Here is a 16,676-nt window from a genome sequence, read left to right on the forward strand (position 1 = left end):
GAGGTATCAACAAACTCGTTATACGCTTTTTCGCATGATAATGACTGTAATTCTTTCTCAATTTCTTCCAATGTCATCATTTTTTTGAACACCAAGACATCTATTCTGTTCCATTGGTGTACTACTTCGAGAATGAGTTCATGCATTACAAACTGATTCGTTTGTCAATATAAATTGAATTCAAATTTTTAAAACAAATAAACTATATCAGCAAAGTAATAAGCTCGTCAAGAGTGAATCATTCTCGAAGCTGTTTCTTTCCTTGACATATTTTCAAAAAATACATTCAAGAAATGAACAAAATTTCTAAAGGACAGCAACAGAAAACAGCGTCATTTATGATTTGTGTTTGTATCAATTTTGGTTTTCGATAAAAATTCTGTATTTTAGTGTATTTCTTTCAATAATTTTGAAAAAACTTTGTTTTAAAGCTTGAAAGTAATGAATAAGTTATGTATTGAATGTAAGAATAGATTTTTGACAATTAAAACCAATGATTAAGATTCTATTCGATGATGCAAATCAATTCTTGCAAATCTGAAAATTCCTTTGCGGATTCGGAATCTAGCCAACAACAAATGTTCAAATGACATTGAAGTAAAGTGGTTTTCATCTCCAAATTTTCTTTGAAATACTCGATTTAACTATAATCTATAAGAACTTTCAATTGAATTTTGTATTTTTGAATTTTTTTTGAAATTATTCAAAAAAGAATCTTTATTTTAAATTTTTCTCAATTGTGGATGGTTGAACAGAGCTTATAAATCGGCTATTTTATTTCACTTTTCATAAAAATTTAAATAATATTGGATATTTAGATAAAATCAAAAATTCAAATCAAGATAATTTTAATTTAAAGATTATTATTCTAGTTCCATCATTTCTAAATGGTATTATATGACTTAGTATTAATAATCATAGTAAGGGAATCTTAGCTTTTCAATTTTTATCTTCGGAATTTTATAAGATTTCGAATCAAGCGCTATAATGATTCTGAACAGCATTTCAAAGACAGAACTATCTCAACAGATTTTTTTTAAAAATGTAATAATCATGAAATGTATAAAATGGCAATAGACAAGTAATTTTACTTATACTGTGCAATTTTAGCCTTGAGGTCAGGGATTTTAAGACCAATGATTTCATCAAGCTTCTGATTTCCTTTGTAGTATAAGACTGTTGGAACAGAAGAAATTTCATAGGCATTGCGGAAATCTTCCTTATCATCAATATCAACCATTAAGAATTGGACGTCTGTATTTTCCTTAGCGATGTTTGGCAACATTTGATTTAATCTCTTACATGGCATGCATGTCGTAGAACCAAACTTGATTACAATAAGACCTGGGGCAGCAGCAATCTTAGCTTTAAGTTCATCAAGAGAGCCTTCGAAGTGTACAAGATTCTCAGACATTTTTGAAATGAAGTCGATGAAAAATTTGACAATAAACGTAAATTTTTCTTCAGAATTTTTACACCAAGTTGGCCAGGTTCCAATGATAGATTTTTTGTATAGATTCATTGACAATACTTTACACATAAACAATTCCAATTGTAATCCACAATGAAGTTGCATTTTATGCATAAATTTTGGATGTGAGAATGAATTAGACATACAAAATAGCTATACAATGGATGGTCAGGCTAAGCCTTACAAAATTGCTTCATGACATTCACATTTTTCCCTCATCAAAATTATATTGAATGCGGAATAACCACAACATCGAGGATGAAATTGAAAATTTGCTTCAGAGACTATTTGCCATCATATTAAACAATCATTATTGCGATTATAATGAATAAAAATTGATTTGATTTTTATCATGGAAATACAAACAAATATTTATTCTGTAGTAGAATAATCATAAGAATAAGAAAATGATAAGGAGTCGAATTCATCCCCATCATCACCAAAAAAAGCTGGATCATCACCTTTGATCACTTTATAGGCAAGGCGAATATTCCTAATAATATTAATAACCGTTAATATAACTATAACAACGATAAGTGCGGTTCCAGATGCAATATTTATTGCCGCTTTAACTTTTGGAACCTCAGTCTTAACAAACTCGGTCTGAATTGGTGGATGAGTTTCTTTTATTTCTACAATGATTGGATTTGGATCATATCCTGGTTGGTCATACTCATCTTCATAAGGTGTTGCAGATGGAAAAGCTGTCCATCTTGGTGTCTTTATATATGTTGATGGAGATTCTGCAGGTGTCGCTGGTATATCTGTTTCAGAAGGAGTTGTTTTTACTGTTGAATATGGAGTTTCAAAAGCTGTTTTATGAGCTGTTGAAAAGGGTGTTGGGAAGTCTGATGGCGCTGGTGTTCCTCCATTGGAAGGGCGAGGCGTTATTATTGGTGTCGTGTATGCTGTTGAAAATGGAGTCTTCTCTACTGTCGAAAAAGGTGTTTTATAAAATGTTGTGAATGGTGTTTTTTCGACTGTTTCATATGGAGTAGTTTTTTGAGTAATATATGGTGTAGTGTGTGGGGTTATTAAAGGAGTTGTGGCGTATGTTTGATAAACAGTAGTATATGGTGTTTCTATTGGAGTAATAGAGTTTGTTTCATAAGGAGTTTCGTACATAGTTATGAAAGGGGTGTCAACTGGTGTTACAGCTGGGGTTGGAAATGGTATTTCATAAAAGGATCTATCGTAAATCTGAATGGCTTGTTCTCGTGATGTAAAATTGATTTGATAGTCTGGGACACCAGAAAAATCACCCAAATCTAATTTAACCAGCAAAACTTGGAATTGCGTTTTACTAGTATAAATTTGCCCTTTTTCCATAGTTGTCCATGTTCTGGCATTTTCAATTAATAAAGAAGAGCTACTTCCTTCTGGAAGATTATTTAAAAAAGCTAAATTCAGGTTTGTATTGAAAATTGCAATGCATCTTTTGTGATTTGGATAAATTGGCATAATCGATGGTGGAATTGACTTCTGAAAGTCGACAATAATAGGCGATCTTTCGAGAAAGTGAAGTCCATTTTCACAACCAGTAAGTCCACAAATGGCAATAATAGTATCTTGATTTAATATAGGAACACGACACTCTAATCTTGACCTTGGATAAGGAACATAATATGCATTATTCGATTGGGTGTCAACTGGTATTGTATATGAAGCACCACCAGAATCATATGCAGTTAGTGCATAAGATGTAGCCCTACAAGTCAACAAGTAATAAATTGCAGGTCCAGAATTTGATTGCAAAGTACTTGTGCCCATCAAAGAACCGCTGAGAGTGAAGGTTTGCAACAATGACGTTACCTCATATGTAGCACCAGCCACCAAAGTCAAAAATATAGCAAACATAAAAACTTGAATTAAGTAATTCTTGTCAATATTGAATTTTTCAGAGAAAAATATACCGAAGACAATCAATTGAATTTTGAAATAGAACAACATATAAATGAATATTAATTAACCGATATATTTTGGCGCGTGAATTTTTGAAAGATAAATCGCCCCAAAAAACGATAAAAAAATTAAAAATTTATTGTTATTTTGCTACACCACTATGCAACAAGAATATGCCTTAAATTGTTGTAAATTTTCTTCTCAATTTTGAAAGACATCTCAATTTTAAGGCGGCTTTAAGAACCAATAACTTGAATAATCTGTTGAGTTTTTATAAAAAGAAATCGTCCATAGAATATTTCACATACGCACCTTCATAATAATTATAATATTCGTTCATTTAAAAATTTAAGGCTTCACTATAACATGAAAATGTAAACTATTCAAAATTTTTAAATAGATGAAAAATATGCTCTACAATATATATAAATACTATTCTATCATTTTCGGAAAAATCACGTTATAACTCATGTTAGCGGAAGAAGGAATTTTTTAGGTAGGTCAATAAAAATTAAAAATAGTGATAAATATAGCATTGACATAAATCATAGAATATATATCTCAAGGGACTTTAATTTTTGTCATGTTATTGAAGCCTTCATCATATGCAAAAAGTTTTAAGATCTAAATGAGAAAAGTATAAATATTGAAACAGATATGGCACAAACTCTCTCAATCTTGAGATATTTCAGTAGCAACATTTGAGAATAAAAAATTCGAGCAAGATGGAAAGTAGCAACTTCCTTTGGAAATTTAGTAAAGTCTATATGCTAATCCTATTTTCAAGTGGATTCTTCAAATGCTCAATAATATGTAAGGAGTTTAATTGAACTTCAGTTCTCATATTTTTCAGCTAATCTACTATGTAAAATCGGCTCCATTAAATAAAACTTCGGACGAGTCAGCATTTTCCACACATGGATTGAGAATCAATAAAATTGATGAGATTCCTTGCAGAAGAAAACATTAAAAAATTTAGTTCTTTGAAGGAAGAAAAGTTTTAGGATAGACGGAATAACTCCAAACTAGTGAAATGGGGAAAGAATTTTTTTGAAATAACTGACATTTAAAAATAGTAACGGTGTGAAATTTAGTCAATATTGAATATGTCTTCACAATTTTTCAAATGAATTGTTTCTATGATTTTGCTAGAAGTATCTTTTGCTATAAAAATAATTAGTTAAAAATTGATAAATTTAATTTCAATCGAGCTGAATTATTAATAACGATTTTTTCACTTTTTTTTCATCGAAAATAGCAAAATCAATCTTAATCATCTTCTAATCTAGTTGCTATGCGCGATGCATATTTAAAACATAGTGTAATATCTTGATTTTGCTAAAATTGAAGAAGAAATAGAGCTTTATCGGATAATTATGGATTTAAAAGATTCTTTACAAGTGATTCATATTCCATAATTGATATTTCATAAAGCATTTGTAAAACGATAGATATTTTTAGATGACAAATGAATTTGTTCAAAAATTCAAAATCATTCAAAAATAAGAAATAGAAACTTCATTTAGTATCATAGCTATGCACATTTATTTATTGAAACGTTCTTCTTTTGTCAATTCAAAAAAAATTTTTTTTCTTCTAACAAACTTCAAATGGTACTATTTTAAGAAATTTAGATTGAAATGATTAAAATTTACATCATTCAATGGTTTTGAAATTGAATTTCACTTTTAAATTTAAATTTTTGAATTAATAAAAGGATTTATTGGCTCATAAAGAATAGATATGAATGTCTTGATGGTTACACCAAAAATAAAATTTTGATATGATAATCTAAAAAAATATTTTGTGCATTGAATCAACTCTTTTGGTAATGTTCGCAACTAGTGCAGCTCAATATAGTCAAAAATATTTAAAAAAATGGAAACCTACCAAAATACGAGAATAATAGTATCATTATAAAGTTTATGAAGGAGTGAAACGCGAGCAAATTAAAAAATATCAGAATATTTTTAGAGAAGTTAATTGATCAAGTTTTGAAACAATAATAACGAAAAAATTGAATTGATTTTGACAGTTTCACAAATAATAACGAAAATAATTCATTTGAGAGCATTTAATAAAAATTAACTTGTCACTGACGCAAGACCAATTTAAATGAAATTACCACTGAATATAAATTAACAATTGTGTGAACTTTTTAAAGAATTCTATTCAAATATTAAATAATCAAGGCTATTTTAATAAGATTTTCTAAATACAGCATCGATATTCATTTTTACTCAATTAAACATAATAAATTGAATATTGTTCATAAATTTGATTGCGATATTTTTTGCGTATTTATGAATAATGCTTTGTTATTGTGTTATTCATATAATTTTTTTTGAGAGATATAAAATTGAATAGTATGGTTATGTAAACTTAATAAAATTGTGAAAACTGCTTTATTTGAAAAGAGCCGCCTTTAACCTGCTCTCAATTTCTATTGAATATAAAAATTGAAATTAATTATAATATCTATACCATTGTTAATATATTTCGAGAATTGCGCAGCACGTTAAATAAAAACTTTTTTGAATTATTCTCAAAAAATCTAAGATGAATTCATTTCACAATATTATCTTCAATGGCAAAAAAGGGATCTCGTGGCATTATACCAAAAGTTAAATTCACTCCTGAAGAAGATGACTTGCTTACTGAGATAATAGAACGAATTGGCACAAATGATTGGGAGCTTGTTTCAAAAGAGATGAAGAAACGCACTGCACGTCAATGTAGAGAAAGATGGATAAATTATTTATCCCCAGAATTGAGAAATGACCCTTGGACTGAAGAAGAAGACAAACTTCTTGACGAACTTTATGCAGAACTTGGTTCTAGATGGCATAAAATAGCCGAATATTTCCCAACAAGGTCAGGTAATTGTGTAAGGAATAGATTCAAATTACGCCAAAGGAGAACATTGAGGCAAAAGAAAAAGGCTCAAAAGGCTAATTCGCCAATATATGAAGAAGCTTCGCCTTCATCAGAAGACTCAGCGGATCAACTCACAAACATTATAACTCTCAAACCAGATCAATTTTCTAATGTAATTTCTTTTAAATCAGAGGAAGATGTTTTCGATATATTTAATGCGGAGAAAGGTTCTGTTGAAGAGTGGTTAGGCCTATGGCATTCCAAACGGGAACCGCGGTTGGTTACCATGGATTTCCGTCACCGGTCACATTTTAAAGATTTTTAAAGCCTTATAAAAATATGCTTTGTAAATCATTTTTTGTAAATCGGCAAAAATTTGGTAATTTTCTTCAACTAATAAATCTGCGAATAGCATTTATAATACAAGAACAATCTTTTAAAATGCGTTTGATTCATTTTTGTATAATTTCATATAGGCACATATATTCTTCCGGGACTTTCCGTGATTTTACCGTAAAATCATTAGTTTACACCAATTTTTCCGTATTTTGAATAGTTTACTGCACTTTTTCCGTAAAATTGAGTTACGGGAATCCGCAAAATTTCCGGACCTCATTTTTCATAGAATATAATAATAATATTTGATAAAAAGATATATTATTTATATTTTTGATTTTTGAATTACGGAAAAAGTGAATTGATAACTTGATTTTTTTATATGGTTAATTTTTCAAATGATATTATGAAGATCTAAAATATTAAAAGTAAAAAATTGAATTACGGAAAAAGTGAGGTCAAAAGTGAAATAAATTTGCAGAACAATTTTCATTGAAATAAGCTTTATTTTTCATTATTAATAACAATGCTGTAATAAACAGAAATTCATCAAAAGTGACAGCTCTCAATTTTTTGACATTTGTAAATTCTAAATTGAATGAGAAAAATGAAATAATACTAAGCATAATACAATATTCTAGATTTAATTATAATTAGGAAAAAGTTAGTTTTGAGAGTACTTTTCATAGGCATATAGAATGAAATCTTCTGAAAAATAATATCATATAAACTCATATTATTTTCTAATATATAACTATTTTATATAAAATCAAATTCAATGATCTTAAAAGCGAAGGATAAACCTCAAAATTTACGAATATAATGAGTGGGAATATAATGCTTCTCTATCATAAAACCATATGAAATATCAATTTTTGCTTTACGCCTAATTTTTGACGACAATTAGCAAAAAATGTTAAATGTTAACACTCAGTCCATTTGAATATGAAAAATAAAATTGACTTTGATTAAATGTTTTTATTTATCATGCAATTCTTCTTGCGACCAAAGATTTGAATAAAATTTCAAAAAATAAGATAGCTTAAAAAATAATATACGGTAGTGTTTACTAATAGATGAATAGTATATAAATTCTATTAAAATGGATTTGATCCAAAAAAATATATAAAATTTGATCATAAATAAAATCGTTTTAAATTACTTCTTCATTTAAATTATAACAATTATTTTTGGTTTTATAGTTTTTAAAGCTCATGTGGTTTTTTTAACCACAGAATACTTATGTGCTGTAGCAAGCTTGCAATCCAAAGCTCACGTTAGACAACAAGAGTCATGAAGTCTCATACTAAGGGATATCCAACATATATTTTAATAATCTAATGTTTGTGACAAATATTCAACATAAAATTAAGTTTTCGTTTCGTTACAAGGCATTCATACTTTGGAGATATCATATTTAATGTACAGAAAAGTTAATATTAAACAATACATGCTAAAGAATTAATAAATAAGATAATAAAATAAATTTATACGTAATTACTTTCATTTAATATGCTTTATGCTGTATAATATTGATTAAGAGGCATTAAAAGGTTCCATAATCTGCTTTTATAGGCAAGATTTTTGATAAAAATTTTAAATTTTGAAAAATGATGAGAAAAGGAAAAAAAAGGTAAATGAGAGCAAGAGGAGGGAAAAAAAGAAAAAGAAAAGGAAGGGAAGGGAAAAATAAAAGAAAGAAGGACATATAAAAATTTAGATGCGCATTCTTAATGCCGAGGCGGCTTGCCGCCGAGGCGCGATTTTTTTAGGCCTCTACGGTAACCCGGCAATGTTTTTTTAAATCTTGTACAGCCCTAGGTTAGGCACTTTCATTTAATTTATGTACTTTCAAATGTTCGATAAATTGTTCATTGATCTGTTTATATTACTGTTGATCATTAATTTTTATTAAAACTTTTTTCATGTTAATATTCGCAAAATAGATCTTTTCAGTCAAATTACAAAGGAAAATAAAGGCAAAGAACCCGAATTCTTCATCGATATGTAAATATCATGAAAGCTACTATTTTTCAAGCTAATTTCTCATATAGATTCTAAAATAGAAAATAACTATGAAATTTTCTTGAAAATTGATCTTAATTGGAGAGATATTGCATTGTTTTAATATTTGATGACTCTAATTGGCCAAATATAGGCTAAGCTTGCTTAATTTTTACCGCCGTTAGAAATAAGATAATGGTTGCAATCCGAAATCATGCATTTTATAATATTTTTATACAATTAAAGAAATTATCATATTTTGCATAATTTTTGAAAGGTTTCGCTTATCCAACATATTTTTATGCAGTGTTTGCTTTCCAAATATCAAATATTCATTTCATATGTGAATTTTCATTATTATTCTTAAAATGACTTAATAGAAACTGCTATGCTATTTCTATATGAATAAAATCATATTACCAATTTATCAATTGATATTGACCTATTTGAAATTCTAATGATTGAAACATGATCTGCAATATTTAAACCATTTCTTCCCATCTGGTAATTAGGCCCGAATAAAAAGCTTCTGTCTAGTTCAGATGTTTTTCTGAAGGAAAGTTTAATTTCATATCTTATCTGAAATATTTCAGATGCAAATATCGATATTAAAAAGTTATTACAGAGTTTTAGAGTTAAATACAATTATAAGATTTTATTAATTGATAATGATAGTCGATGATATCAGCTCCATCCTGAATATCCAGATGCCAGAGATACCAGATTCATTACCAATTGATCTATCAAATATCATCAAATCAGTCAATACCCCTATATTAAGGACAATTAATTTTTTGACAATCCCAGATTCAAAGAACATCACAGAAGTATTAGAATACTTGAATTTTGATTTTCCTATTATTCCGACATTTCTTATGCTTATTGAAAAATATCAAGATTTTGATTCACAATCTTCCGATATTCTTGCAATTTATGTACTTTATATGTATATATCATGCGTATTATATGCTAATGAAACAAACGATTACCAATATTATACAATGATTTTAAATTCCATCCCGAATCTACAAAATTCTAAACATTTTCCTTTATTACAGAATTGCTTTTTCAAAATAATCCAAGAATGCATCAACCATCCAGATTGCGCTACTCTCAACACATTCTTTCAAGGAATTTCCGATTACAGTCTTTTATCATGCTCTCATTCACCAGAATTTGAAAATATTCTTGTATCAATCCTACTATTTGTGACATCACAAAACCATGACGATAAATTAATATTCATTAAATTCATTTTGGAACTTACAAAAGAAAAATTTCAATTTAATGCAACAAATTCAATGAAAATCATTAATTTAATAGAGCCACACGTTATAGGATTAGATTGTACAGCAATGCAATTGTTTAATACATTATCAGAACCTTTATTTTCAGATATTATTCTCGATATTTACAAAAACATCATTGACTCATTAATTTCATTTGCAAAGACTACAGAAATGATTAAAATACCTAAAATTGAAAAATCAACGATTGATTTCATTCCGAATTTAAATCCAAAAATTATTTTTGAATATAGTGATTTAGAGACGTTTGAAGACGAGCTATCAGAAGATAATGTAACAATTGAACAATTGCCATCGAATATTTCGCTTTTACAAGATTCTCAAGAAGAAATTTTTAAAATTATTTCAATTTTAACTAAAAGATCAACAAAATGCGAAGACACACTTTTAAGTAGATTCACAGTGTTAAACAAGATCAATATGAATGAAATTTTAGTTTTAATTTATTTGATACAAGATTTAACACTTTCTTCTCAAAATTGTAGTACATACATATCATTAATCTTGAATTCACAACTATTTGATGATACAATCAATCCAATTTCGGATAAAATTTTCTATAAGATTTTTATTCAGTCAATGAACGTTTTAAATGAATCAAAGTTTATTGGATTAACAAATATATTCAAACAGAAACACATTAGTTTCTTTTTGTGCTCAATTATTCTCAAAATTATTTTTTATAATTTTTATAAAATTTTAGTTGATGATTTATGCAATGAAGAGTTCATGAATGATATAGTTATGTCATCATGCTATTACCAGGAGCAACACAAGTACGCAAATGACGAAAATTTACAAATTATTGAAGAATCAAGAAAAACGATATTTAAGATATTTAATGAAGTTGTATCCAACAAATCATTGAACTACAAGTGGTTTTCCAACCATAATTTCGTGAAACATTTACTTTCGTTGTTAATGGAAACATCTGTCAGAAAATTTTCAGAAAACTTGATTAAAAAGTACTTAAATTGTTCAGAAAGTCCAATACAAGAAGTATTTATTCAAGAATTACTTAATGTTTTGACAGATTTTTCAAATAATTTTTCAGATCCGATTTATATTGATTTAATGACATCATTGATATCAATATGTAATTCAGCAAAGTCTATTAACTTTTCTCTTTTAATTGATTTGATTATTGAAATAATTACAAAAATTGAACCAAATTCTATTACATTTCCTTTATTTGAAGCTTGCATAAGGTTTTTAACTAATAGTTATATGACTCACATTTTAGATTTTAATGAGATAACAAAAATTTCAAAAACAACTCAAGAATTCAATAAAACGAAGTTTAAACAACAAATTGATGATTTAATGCAAAATCTTTTATACGAAACAAACAAGATTTTCATTAAAAATGCTTCAATACTGGGAATTATTGTTGAAAGTTCATTAGATGACAATGATTTGATGCAAAACTTGGATTTTGTTTATAATATTCTTGAAAAATCTATTTATAACATGAAGATTTCTCATGATCTCAAGTTTGATTTGTATCTTGTAGAAAAATTACTGAAAATCAAGCAAGAAAATGAAGACAGATCTAATGTTGTTTCAAAGATATTTAGTATTCTTTCTTTATCTGTTTCAATTTTTATTTCTGAAGACATTGTTTCCAAAATTATGAATTTATTGAAACCAATCAACAAAACAAGGATTTCTCAATACCAAAGTTTATATATTAGTTTTGTTTCTGATGTGTTTGCCAGCTCTCTGAAAAATACAAATTACTTTACAATACTTAATTTTGAAAAGTCACCTTTATTGATAAATACAAATAAGTTTGACAAAAATTTTGACATCGACATGGAAATGTTTTTGGAAGTTTCTGACGTTCCATTTAGACTTTTGAATTTCAATGATACAAAAAATAGCTTTGACGTCGATATTAAAAACGGTTTAATCTCAATTTCTGCAATAAGTGACGTGAAGACGATAAAAAATTTCAATCAACAGATTGATTTCAACAAATGGCTAAAAATCAAGATATCCATTACTTTTGAAAAAGATTCAGCAATTTTCAAATTATTTTATAATAATTCAACAGAAATAATCATTTTCTCTGATATTTCATATAAAGAGGATGAATCAATTTTGTATTCTCTTTATCCTTTGAACCAATTCTACGAATTTCCAATTGGATATGTTTCAAATCTCTCTATTTCAAGAAACTCAGAAGAAACTGAAGAAATTCTTCCAATATTGAACTCAAATTTGATTTCTTTCATGTTCACTAATGACTTGAATCTTGATAATTTCATTGTTTTGTATTTGCAACCAAAATATTTGACAAATAACGGTTTAATCATTCAAAATTTGTTTGAAAAAATCACTTCACTTTTCAAGAATTTATTTATTATTTCTGATGTTTCACAAACTATTTTCTTAGAGAAAAACTTCAGTGAAATATTATCACAAATTTTAGTGCAAACAAAGAAAACAGGATACCAAGAATATTTAGAACTTTATAATGAAATTTTCTCTGTAATAACAATTGATGAACTTAGAAATGATTTTCTCAAAAACATAATTATGAATTTATCTATTTGGAGTTTAGCTGATTTACTACAAATTGTCAATCATTGGAAAAGTGATGTAATAGTTAACCACAAAAATGATATGAAAGGAACGTTAACAATTTATGACTTCACTTCATTTTTAAGAGAAAACTTTGATGAATACTCGAAAGAAATGTCTGAAATCTTGAAAACAATTATGCCTATTTATATTGATATTTGGTCAATTGATTATGATCAAAGCCAATTGATCTATTTGATTGGAGAGTGCCAAGTAACAACAAATATCCAAATTGTTAAATTTTTGTTGAGTTTGACAAAATCAGTCACTTTTTCAATCCAAAACGTGACAATTTCACCAGAAACGACAAAACATTTTTATTTGTTACATCATTTGATATCATATTGTGATGAAATGATGTTTGTCGACATCTTAGAAATATTCTTTTACTTGAATCAGAAGAAATTATTAAATATGTCATTTGACAGACATATTTTGTCAATTGTCAGATCAACACCCCAAAGAGTTTGTACAAAAACAGTTCTCAAATATTTGGTGAGAAACATTAATGATGGTTTCATTGAGTTTTTACCACTTTGCTGCTTGATTTCTTGCGAATGTGATGAAGTCCAATACTTTTTGCAAGCAATTGAAAACAAAAACGGTTTGACAAGCGATAACGATAGAATTATGTGGTTATTAATTTTATTTGACAGATTTCCTGATTATCAACAACAAATTTTTGATTTAATCTTTGATGAACAAAAGATTTCCATTTTCTGTTCTTTGTTACATATTTTACAAAGTCCTTATTTATGTGAAACAATTTGTTGTCACTTTTTGACATTTGCCATAGACAGAGCACTTCGAAATTTCAAAAATTTAACGCAAGATTATGTCAACAAATTATTGTATTTCTGTTATTTATCTATTTTGTTCCAACCAAAGAAATGCAATGATTTATTTTTGGAAAATCTTATGCTGCAAAGTCCGTATACGAAAAAGAAACAAAAGAGAAGATCCAGTGGTTTGTTCCTTCCTTTATATGTGAAATTGGATAAATCAATAACTAATTCTTTGACAGATCAATTTATTTATTCACTTCACATGTCAGAAAATGGCGGATGGTTGGATTCAAAGTTTGCTTTGAAAGTCATCAAATTATATGAAATTTTCCCTTGTCCGGAACTTTCTTCTTTCGATATATTGACAGCAAGTTATTTGATGAAGCTTTATCCAACAGACGTTAATGCACATCTTAACACAATTCCTTTTTCTTATTTGGAACTTAGAAATAACTATAATTTGATTATGAGATTTCCAAATTACAAGAAATACATTAATTTCGATTTGTCAATGTTTGAATCTGAATATAACGCAGAAATTGCGTTTAGATGTTTCGAACAAATCGCAAGTTGTTATCCAATACAAGAGATAATTCATGAGTTGATGGTAAAAGTAAAACAAATCCATGAAGAAAGAAAAGATGAAGAGAAAAACATAATGACTTCTATTGATAAAAACATTGTTGAAAATATTTTGAATACTGACAATTTATATGTTAAAAACAAGGCAGAAAATCGTCAAAAATTATTGTCAGAAATCAAAATATTAATTGAAGAACAAACTTCAGAAAATATTAAAGTTTTTCTTAAAAAGAAAAATGACAAAAAAGATTCTGATTTATCAGATTTTGCCAAGAACGAAACAGAAGCAAGTTCATTACCAGTATTTAAGATTGAAAAGATCAAACTTACTAATTCTCCTTCTTCTTTGTCTTTGACAGAAAAAAGTCCAATTGGAGAACTAAATTTAGGTAAAAAAGAAGAAGAAGAAAATCAAATCGAAATAACTCAAAAAGAAGAAATGATTTACTATGAAATAAGGGATGATATCTTAGTCCATGGTTTGCCAATGAAGATGAAACTAAATGAAAACTATAATGACCATAAAATAGCAAGTCAAAGACGTGACAAAGGAAGAGGTGACAGAGAAGTTTTTGATTTTAAGAAATACAAGAAACCAACTGAAACAAATTGTTCTTTAATAACAATTTATGGGGAATTTCCTTGTTATCTGTTATTAACAAACAAAAATTTGATTATCAAAAATGAAGTGACCAATGATATCATTAAAACCGAAGAATTAGAAATGATAAGAGCTGTTGAATATTTACACACAAAGAACGGATGTGAAATATTTGTTAAAAACGGTAAATCCTATTTCATTGTGTTTAATAACGAACAAATAATCACAAAGTTCTCAAATTTGATTCCAATTGATAATTTAACAGAAAAATGGTTGAATTATGAGATTACAAACTTCGAATACATCATGGAGATCAATAGGAGAACATCCAGATCCTTTAATGTATTACCACAATATCCAATAATGCCTTGGATCATCTTAGACACAAAAAGTGAAACATTAGAGTTCCAAAACTTGAGAGATTTCGGATTAAACAGCGGAATAATGACCCATGAAAAGTTCCTCTCATTCACTGAGAAGAAAAGAGAAATCTTTTATTCTGCAATGATTAACGAAATGTCTGTTCTTTATTATCTAATGAGAATGGAACCATTTACGAGTCTCCACATTCAGTTCCAATCAGGAAAATTCGACCATGCGAAAAGATTGTTCCAATCTTTGGAAGAAACAATCGATTTTGATGATTTTTCATCAGAATTAATTCCAGAATTCTATTTTTCACCGGAATTTTTGACAAATAAAAATAGATTCGATCTGGGATTGGAAGATTCAAACATTTTATTACCAAAATGGTGTAAAAGCCCAATAGAGTTTGTTTATTTGAACAGGAAAATCATGGAAAGTTCGAAAGTTTCTGAAAACATTGATAAATGGTTTGATTTAATTTGGGGAATAGACAGGAAGAAAGAAAACAATAAATACGATCCTTCTCTTTACGATGACAGTCCAAATCCAGAAATGATGTTGGGAATGGGAGTTATTCCGAAACAAATCTTCTTCAAGAAACATCCAAAAAGAAAACAAAAAGTAAATAATTCTGCCAAAAAAGTGACATTTTTCAAATTTGTTCCTTTGCAGAGTCCAAAACTCCATGTTACAGATAAAGGAGAGATCGAAATAGTTGCTAATATTGGTGAAAACTCGGTTACCGCTGTTTTAACGCCGAGTTTCAATTTGTTTTCATATATTTTGACGAATTATTCTTTGAGACAAAGTTTTTCAACGAAAAGATTTTGTTATTTAACTGATAATAACAAAACAATAACGTTCTTCAACTCAGGAAAATTCACAAAGTCAATTTCCTTCATTTCTGATGTTATCAAAATTGAAATGAACAATAGAATAACGGTTTGTCTGACAAAAGATTCAATTTTACATGTTTTTACGAAAAATGAATTTATTGACTTTTCTTTGTTTGTTTATGACACTGATATATCTTGTTTATATGTTTGTAGTGATTATGATACAATTGTTTACGGAACAAAGTCAGGAGTTATTTGTTCAATTTCTATTCGTAATCAACAAATCTACAAGACAGCAAGTGTTGATTATTCGATTGAGAAAATTGAGATTTCTCCTGGTTGGGGATTCATTGTTTGCTCGAATGAAACAGAAATATCTGTTTTCGACCTGAACTTGAATTTCATCAGAACTAAATCTTTCGATGAAGGTTTAGTTAATTGGTGTTTGTTAAAAGATATTTACGGATTTGATCATATAATTGCACAGTTTGGGAACTTAATGATTCAGAAGGCTGAACTGTTTTACTTGGATTTCATATATTTTGGTGAATTCAACAAAAAAGTTTCATCAATGATATATTCCAAACAAAAATCAGAAATATATATGGTTTCTGATGATGGACATGGATGTTCGATGCTCATTTAATTATATTTATTTTATTATTGTGTTTGTATTATTTAGATAAATATATTTATTCGTGAAATAGTGCTTGGAAATTTTTTGATTATTATTCTTCATCCAAACCTCACATCTTTGATATCACTTAGAATCAACAGCATCTTTAAGTTGCATAATATATTCTAAATTTTTACTAATTCTCCTTTGAAGTCAAAAACATTAATACGGAGAATGTAAAGATAATCAGAAGATCCACCCATATATGAATTCTCTGTTTGGGTTATTTTAAAAGCAACAAAATAATCATTAGTTTGTATTGGAAATTCTTTTATTTCACCTGGTCGAAATTCATGGGATCGATTTTCTATTACAGTAGATGTTCCATTTTCTTTGATACCTTCTAG

The 16,676-nt window shown here is 27.9% G+C and overlaps 4 protein-coding genes across 4 annotated transcripts, besides 3 other annotated features; 2 read left to right on the forward strand and 2 right to left on the reverse strand.

The window, feature by feature from the left end:
* Positions 1-463: 463 nt before the first annotated feature.
* Positions 464-1,521, reverse strand: TVAGG3_0992250 (cell redox homeostasis; the record flags this gene model as incomplete). The annotated part of the gene is made up of 1 exon (XM_001276860.2): positions 1,088-1,414. The coding sequence occupies one exon, from the start codon at positions 1,412-1,414 to the stop codon at positions 1,088-1,090; it is 327 nt and encodes a 108-aa protein (XP_001276861.1).
* Positions 1,522-1,843: 322 nt separating this feature from the next.
* Positions 1,844-3,328, reverse strand: TVAGG3_0992260 (bifunctional inhibitor/lipid-transfer protein/seed storage 2s albumin superfamily protein family; the record flags this gene model as incomplete). Its single annotated transcript, XM_001276861.1, has 1 exon — positions 1,844-3,328. One exon carries the CDS (start codon positions 3,326-3,328, stop codon positions 1,844-1,846), a length of 1,485 nt encoding a protein of 494 aa, XP_001276862.1.
* Positions 3,329-3,726: 398 nt separating this feature from the next.
* Positions 3,727-3,970: a mobile genetic element.
* Positions 3,971-5,960: 1,990 nt separating this feature from the next.
* Positions 5,961-6,575, forward strand: TVAGG3_0992280 (RNA polymerase II transcription regulator recruiting protein; the record flags this gene model as incomplete). Its single annotated transcript, XM_001276862.1, has 1 exon — positions 5,961-6,575. One exon carries the CDS (start codon positions 5,961-5,963, stop codon positions 6,573-6,575), a length of 615 nt encoding a protein of 204 aa, XP_001276863.1.
* Positions 6,576-7,118: 543 nt separating this feature from the next.
* Positions 7,119-7,155: a mobile genetic element.
* Positions 7,156-8,214: 1,059 nt separating this feature from the next.
* Positions 8,215-8,407: a mobile genetic element.
* An 851-nt stretch (positions 8,408-9,258) lies between these two features.
* Positions 9,259-16,299, forward strand: TVAGG3_0992310 (aggrephagy protein; the record flags this gene model as incomplete). The annotated part of the gene is made up of 1 exon (XM_001276863.1): positions 9,259-16,299. The coding sequence occupies one exon, from the start codon at positions 9,259-9,261 to the stop codon at positions 16,297-16,299; it is 7,041 nt and encodes a 2,346-aa protein (XP_001276864.1).
* Between the last annotated feature and the right edge of the window lie 377 nt (positions 16,300-16,676).

The sequence above is a fragment of the Trichomonas vaginalis genome, chromosome I (genome assembly GCF_026262505.1).
Source record: "Trichomonas vaginalis G3 chromosome I, whole genome shotgun sequence".
Classification (NCBI taxonomy): domain Eukaryota; phylum Parabasalia; order Trichomonadida; family Trichomonadidae; genus Trichomonas; species Trichomonas vaginalis.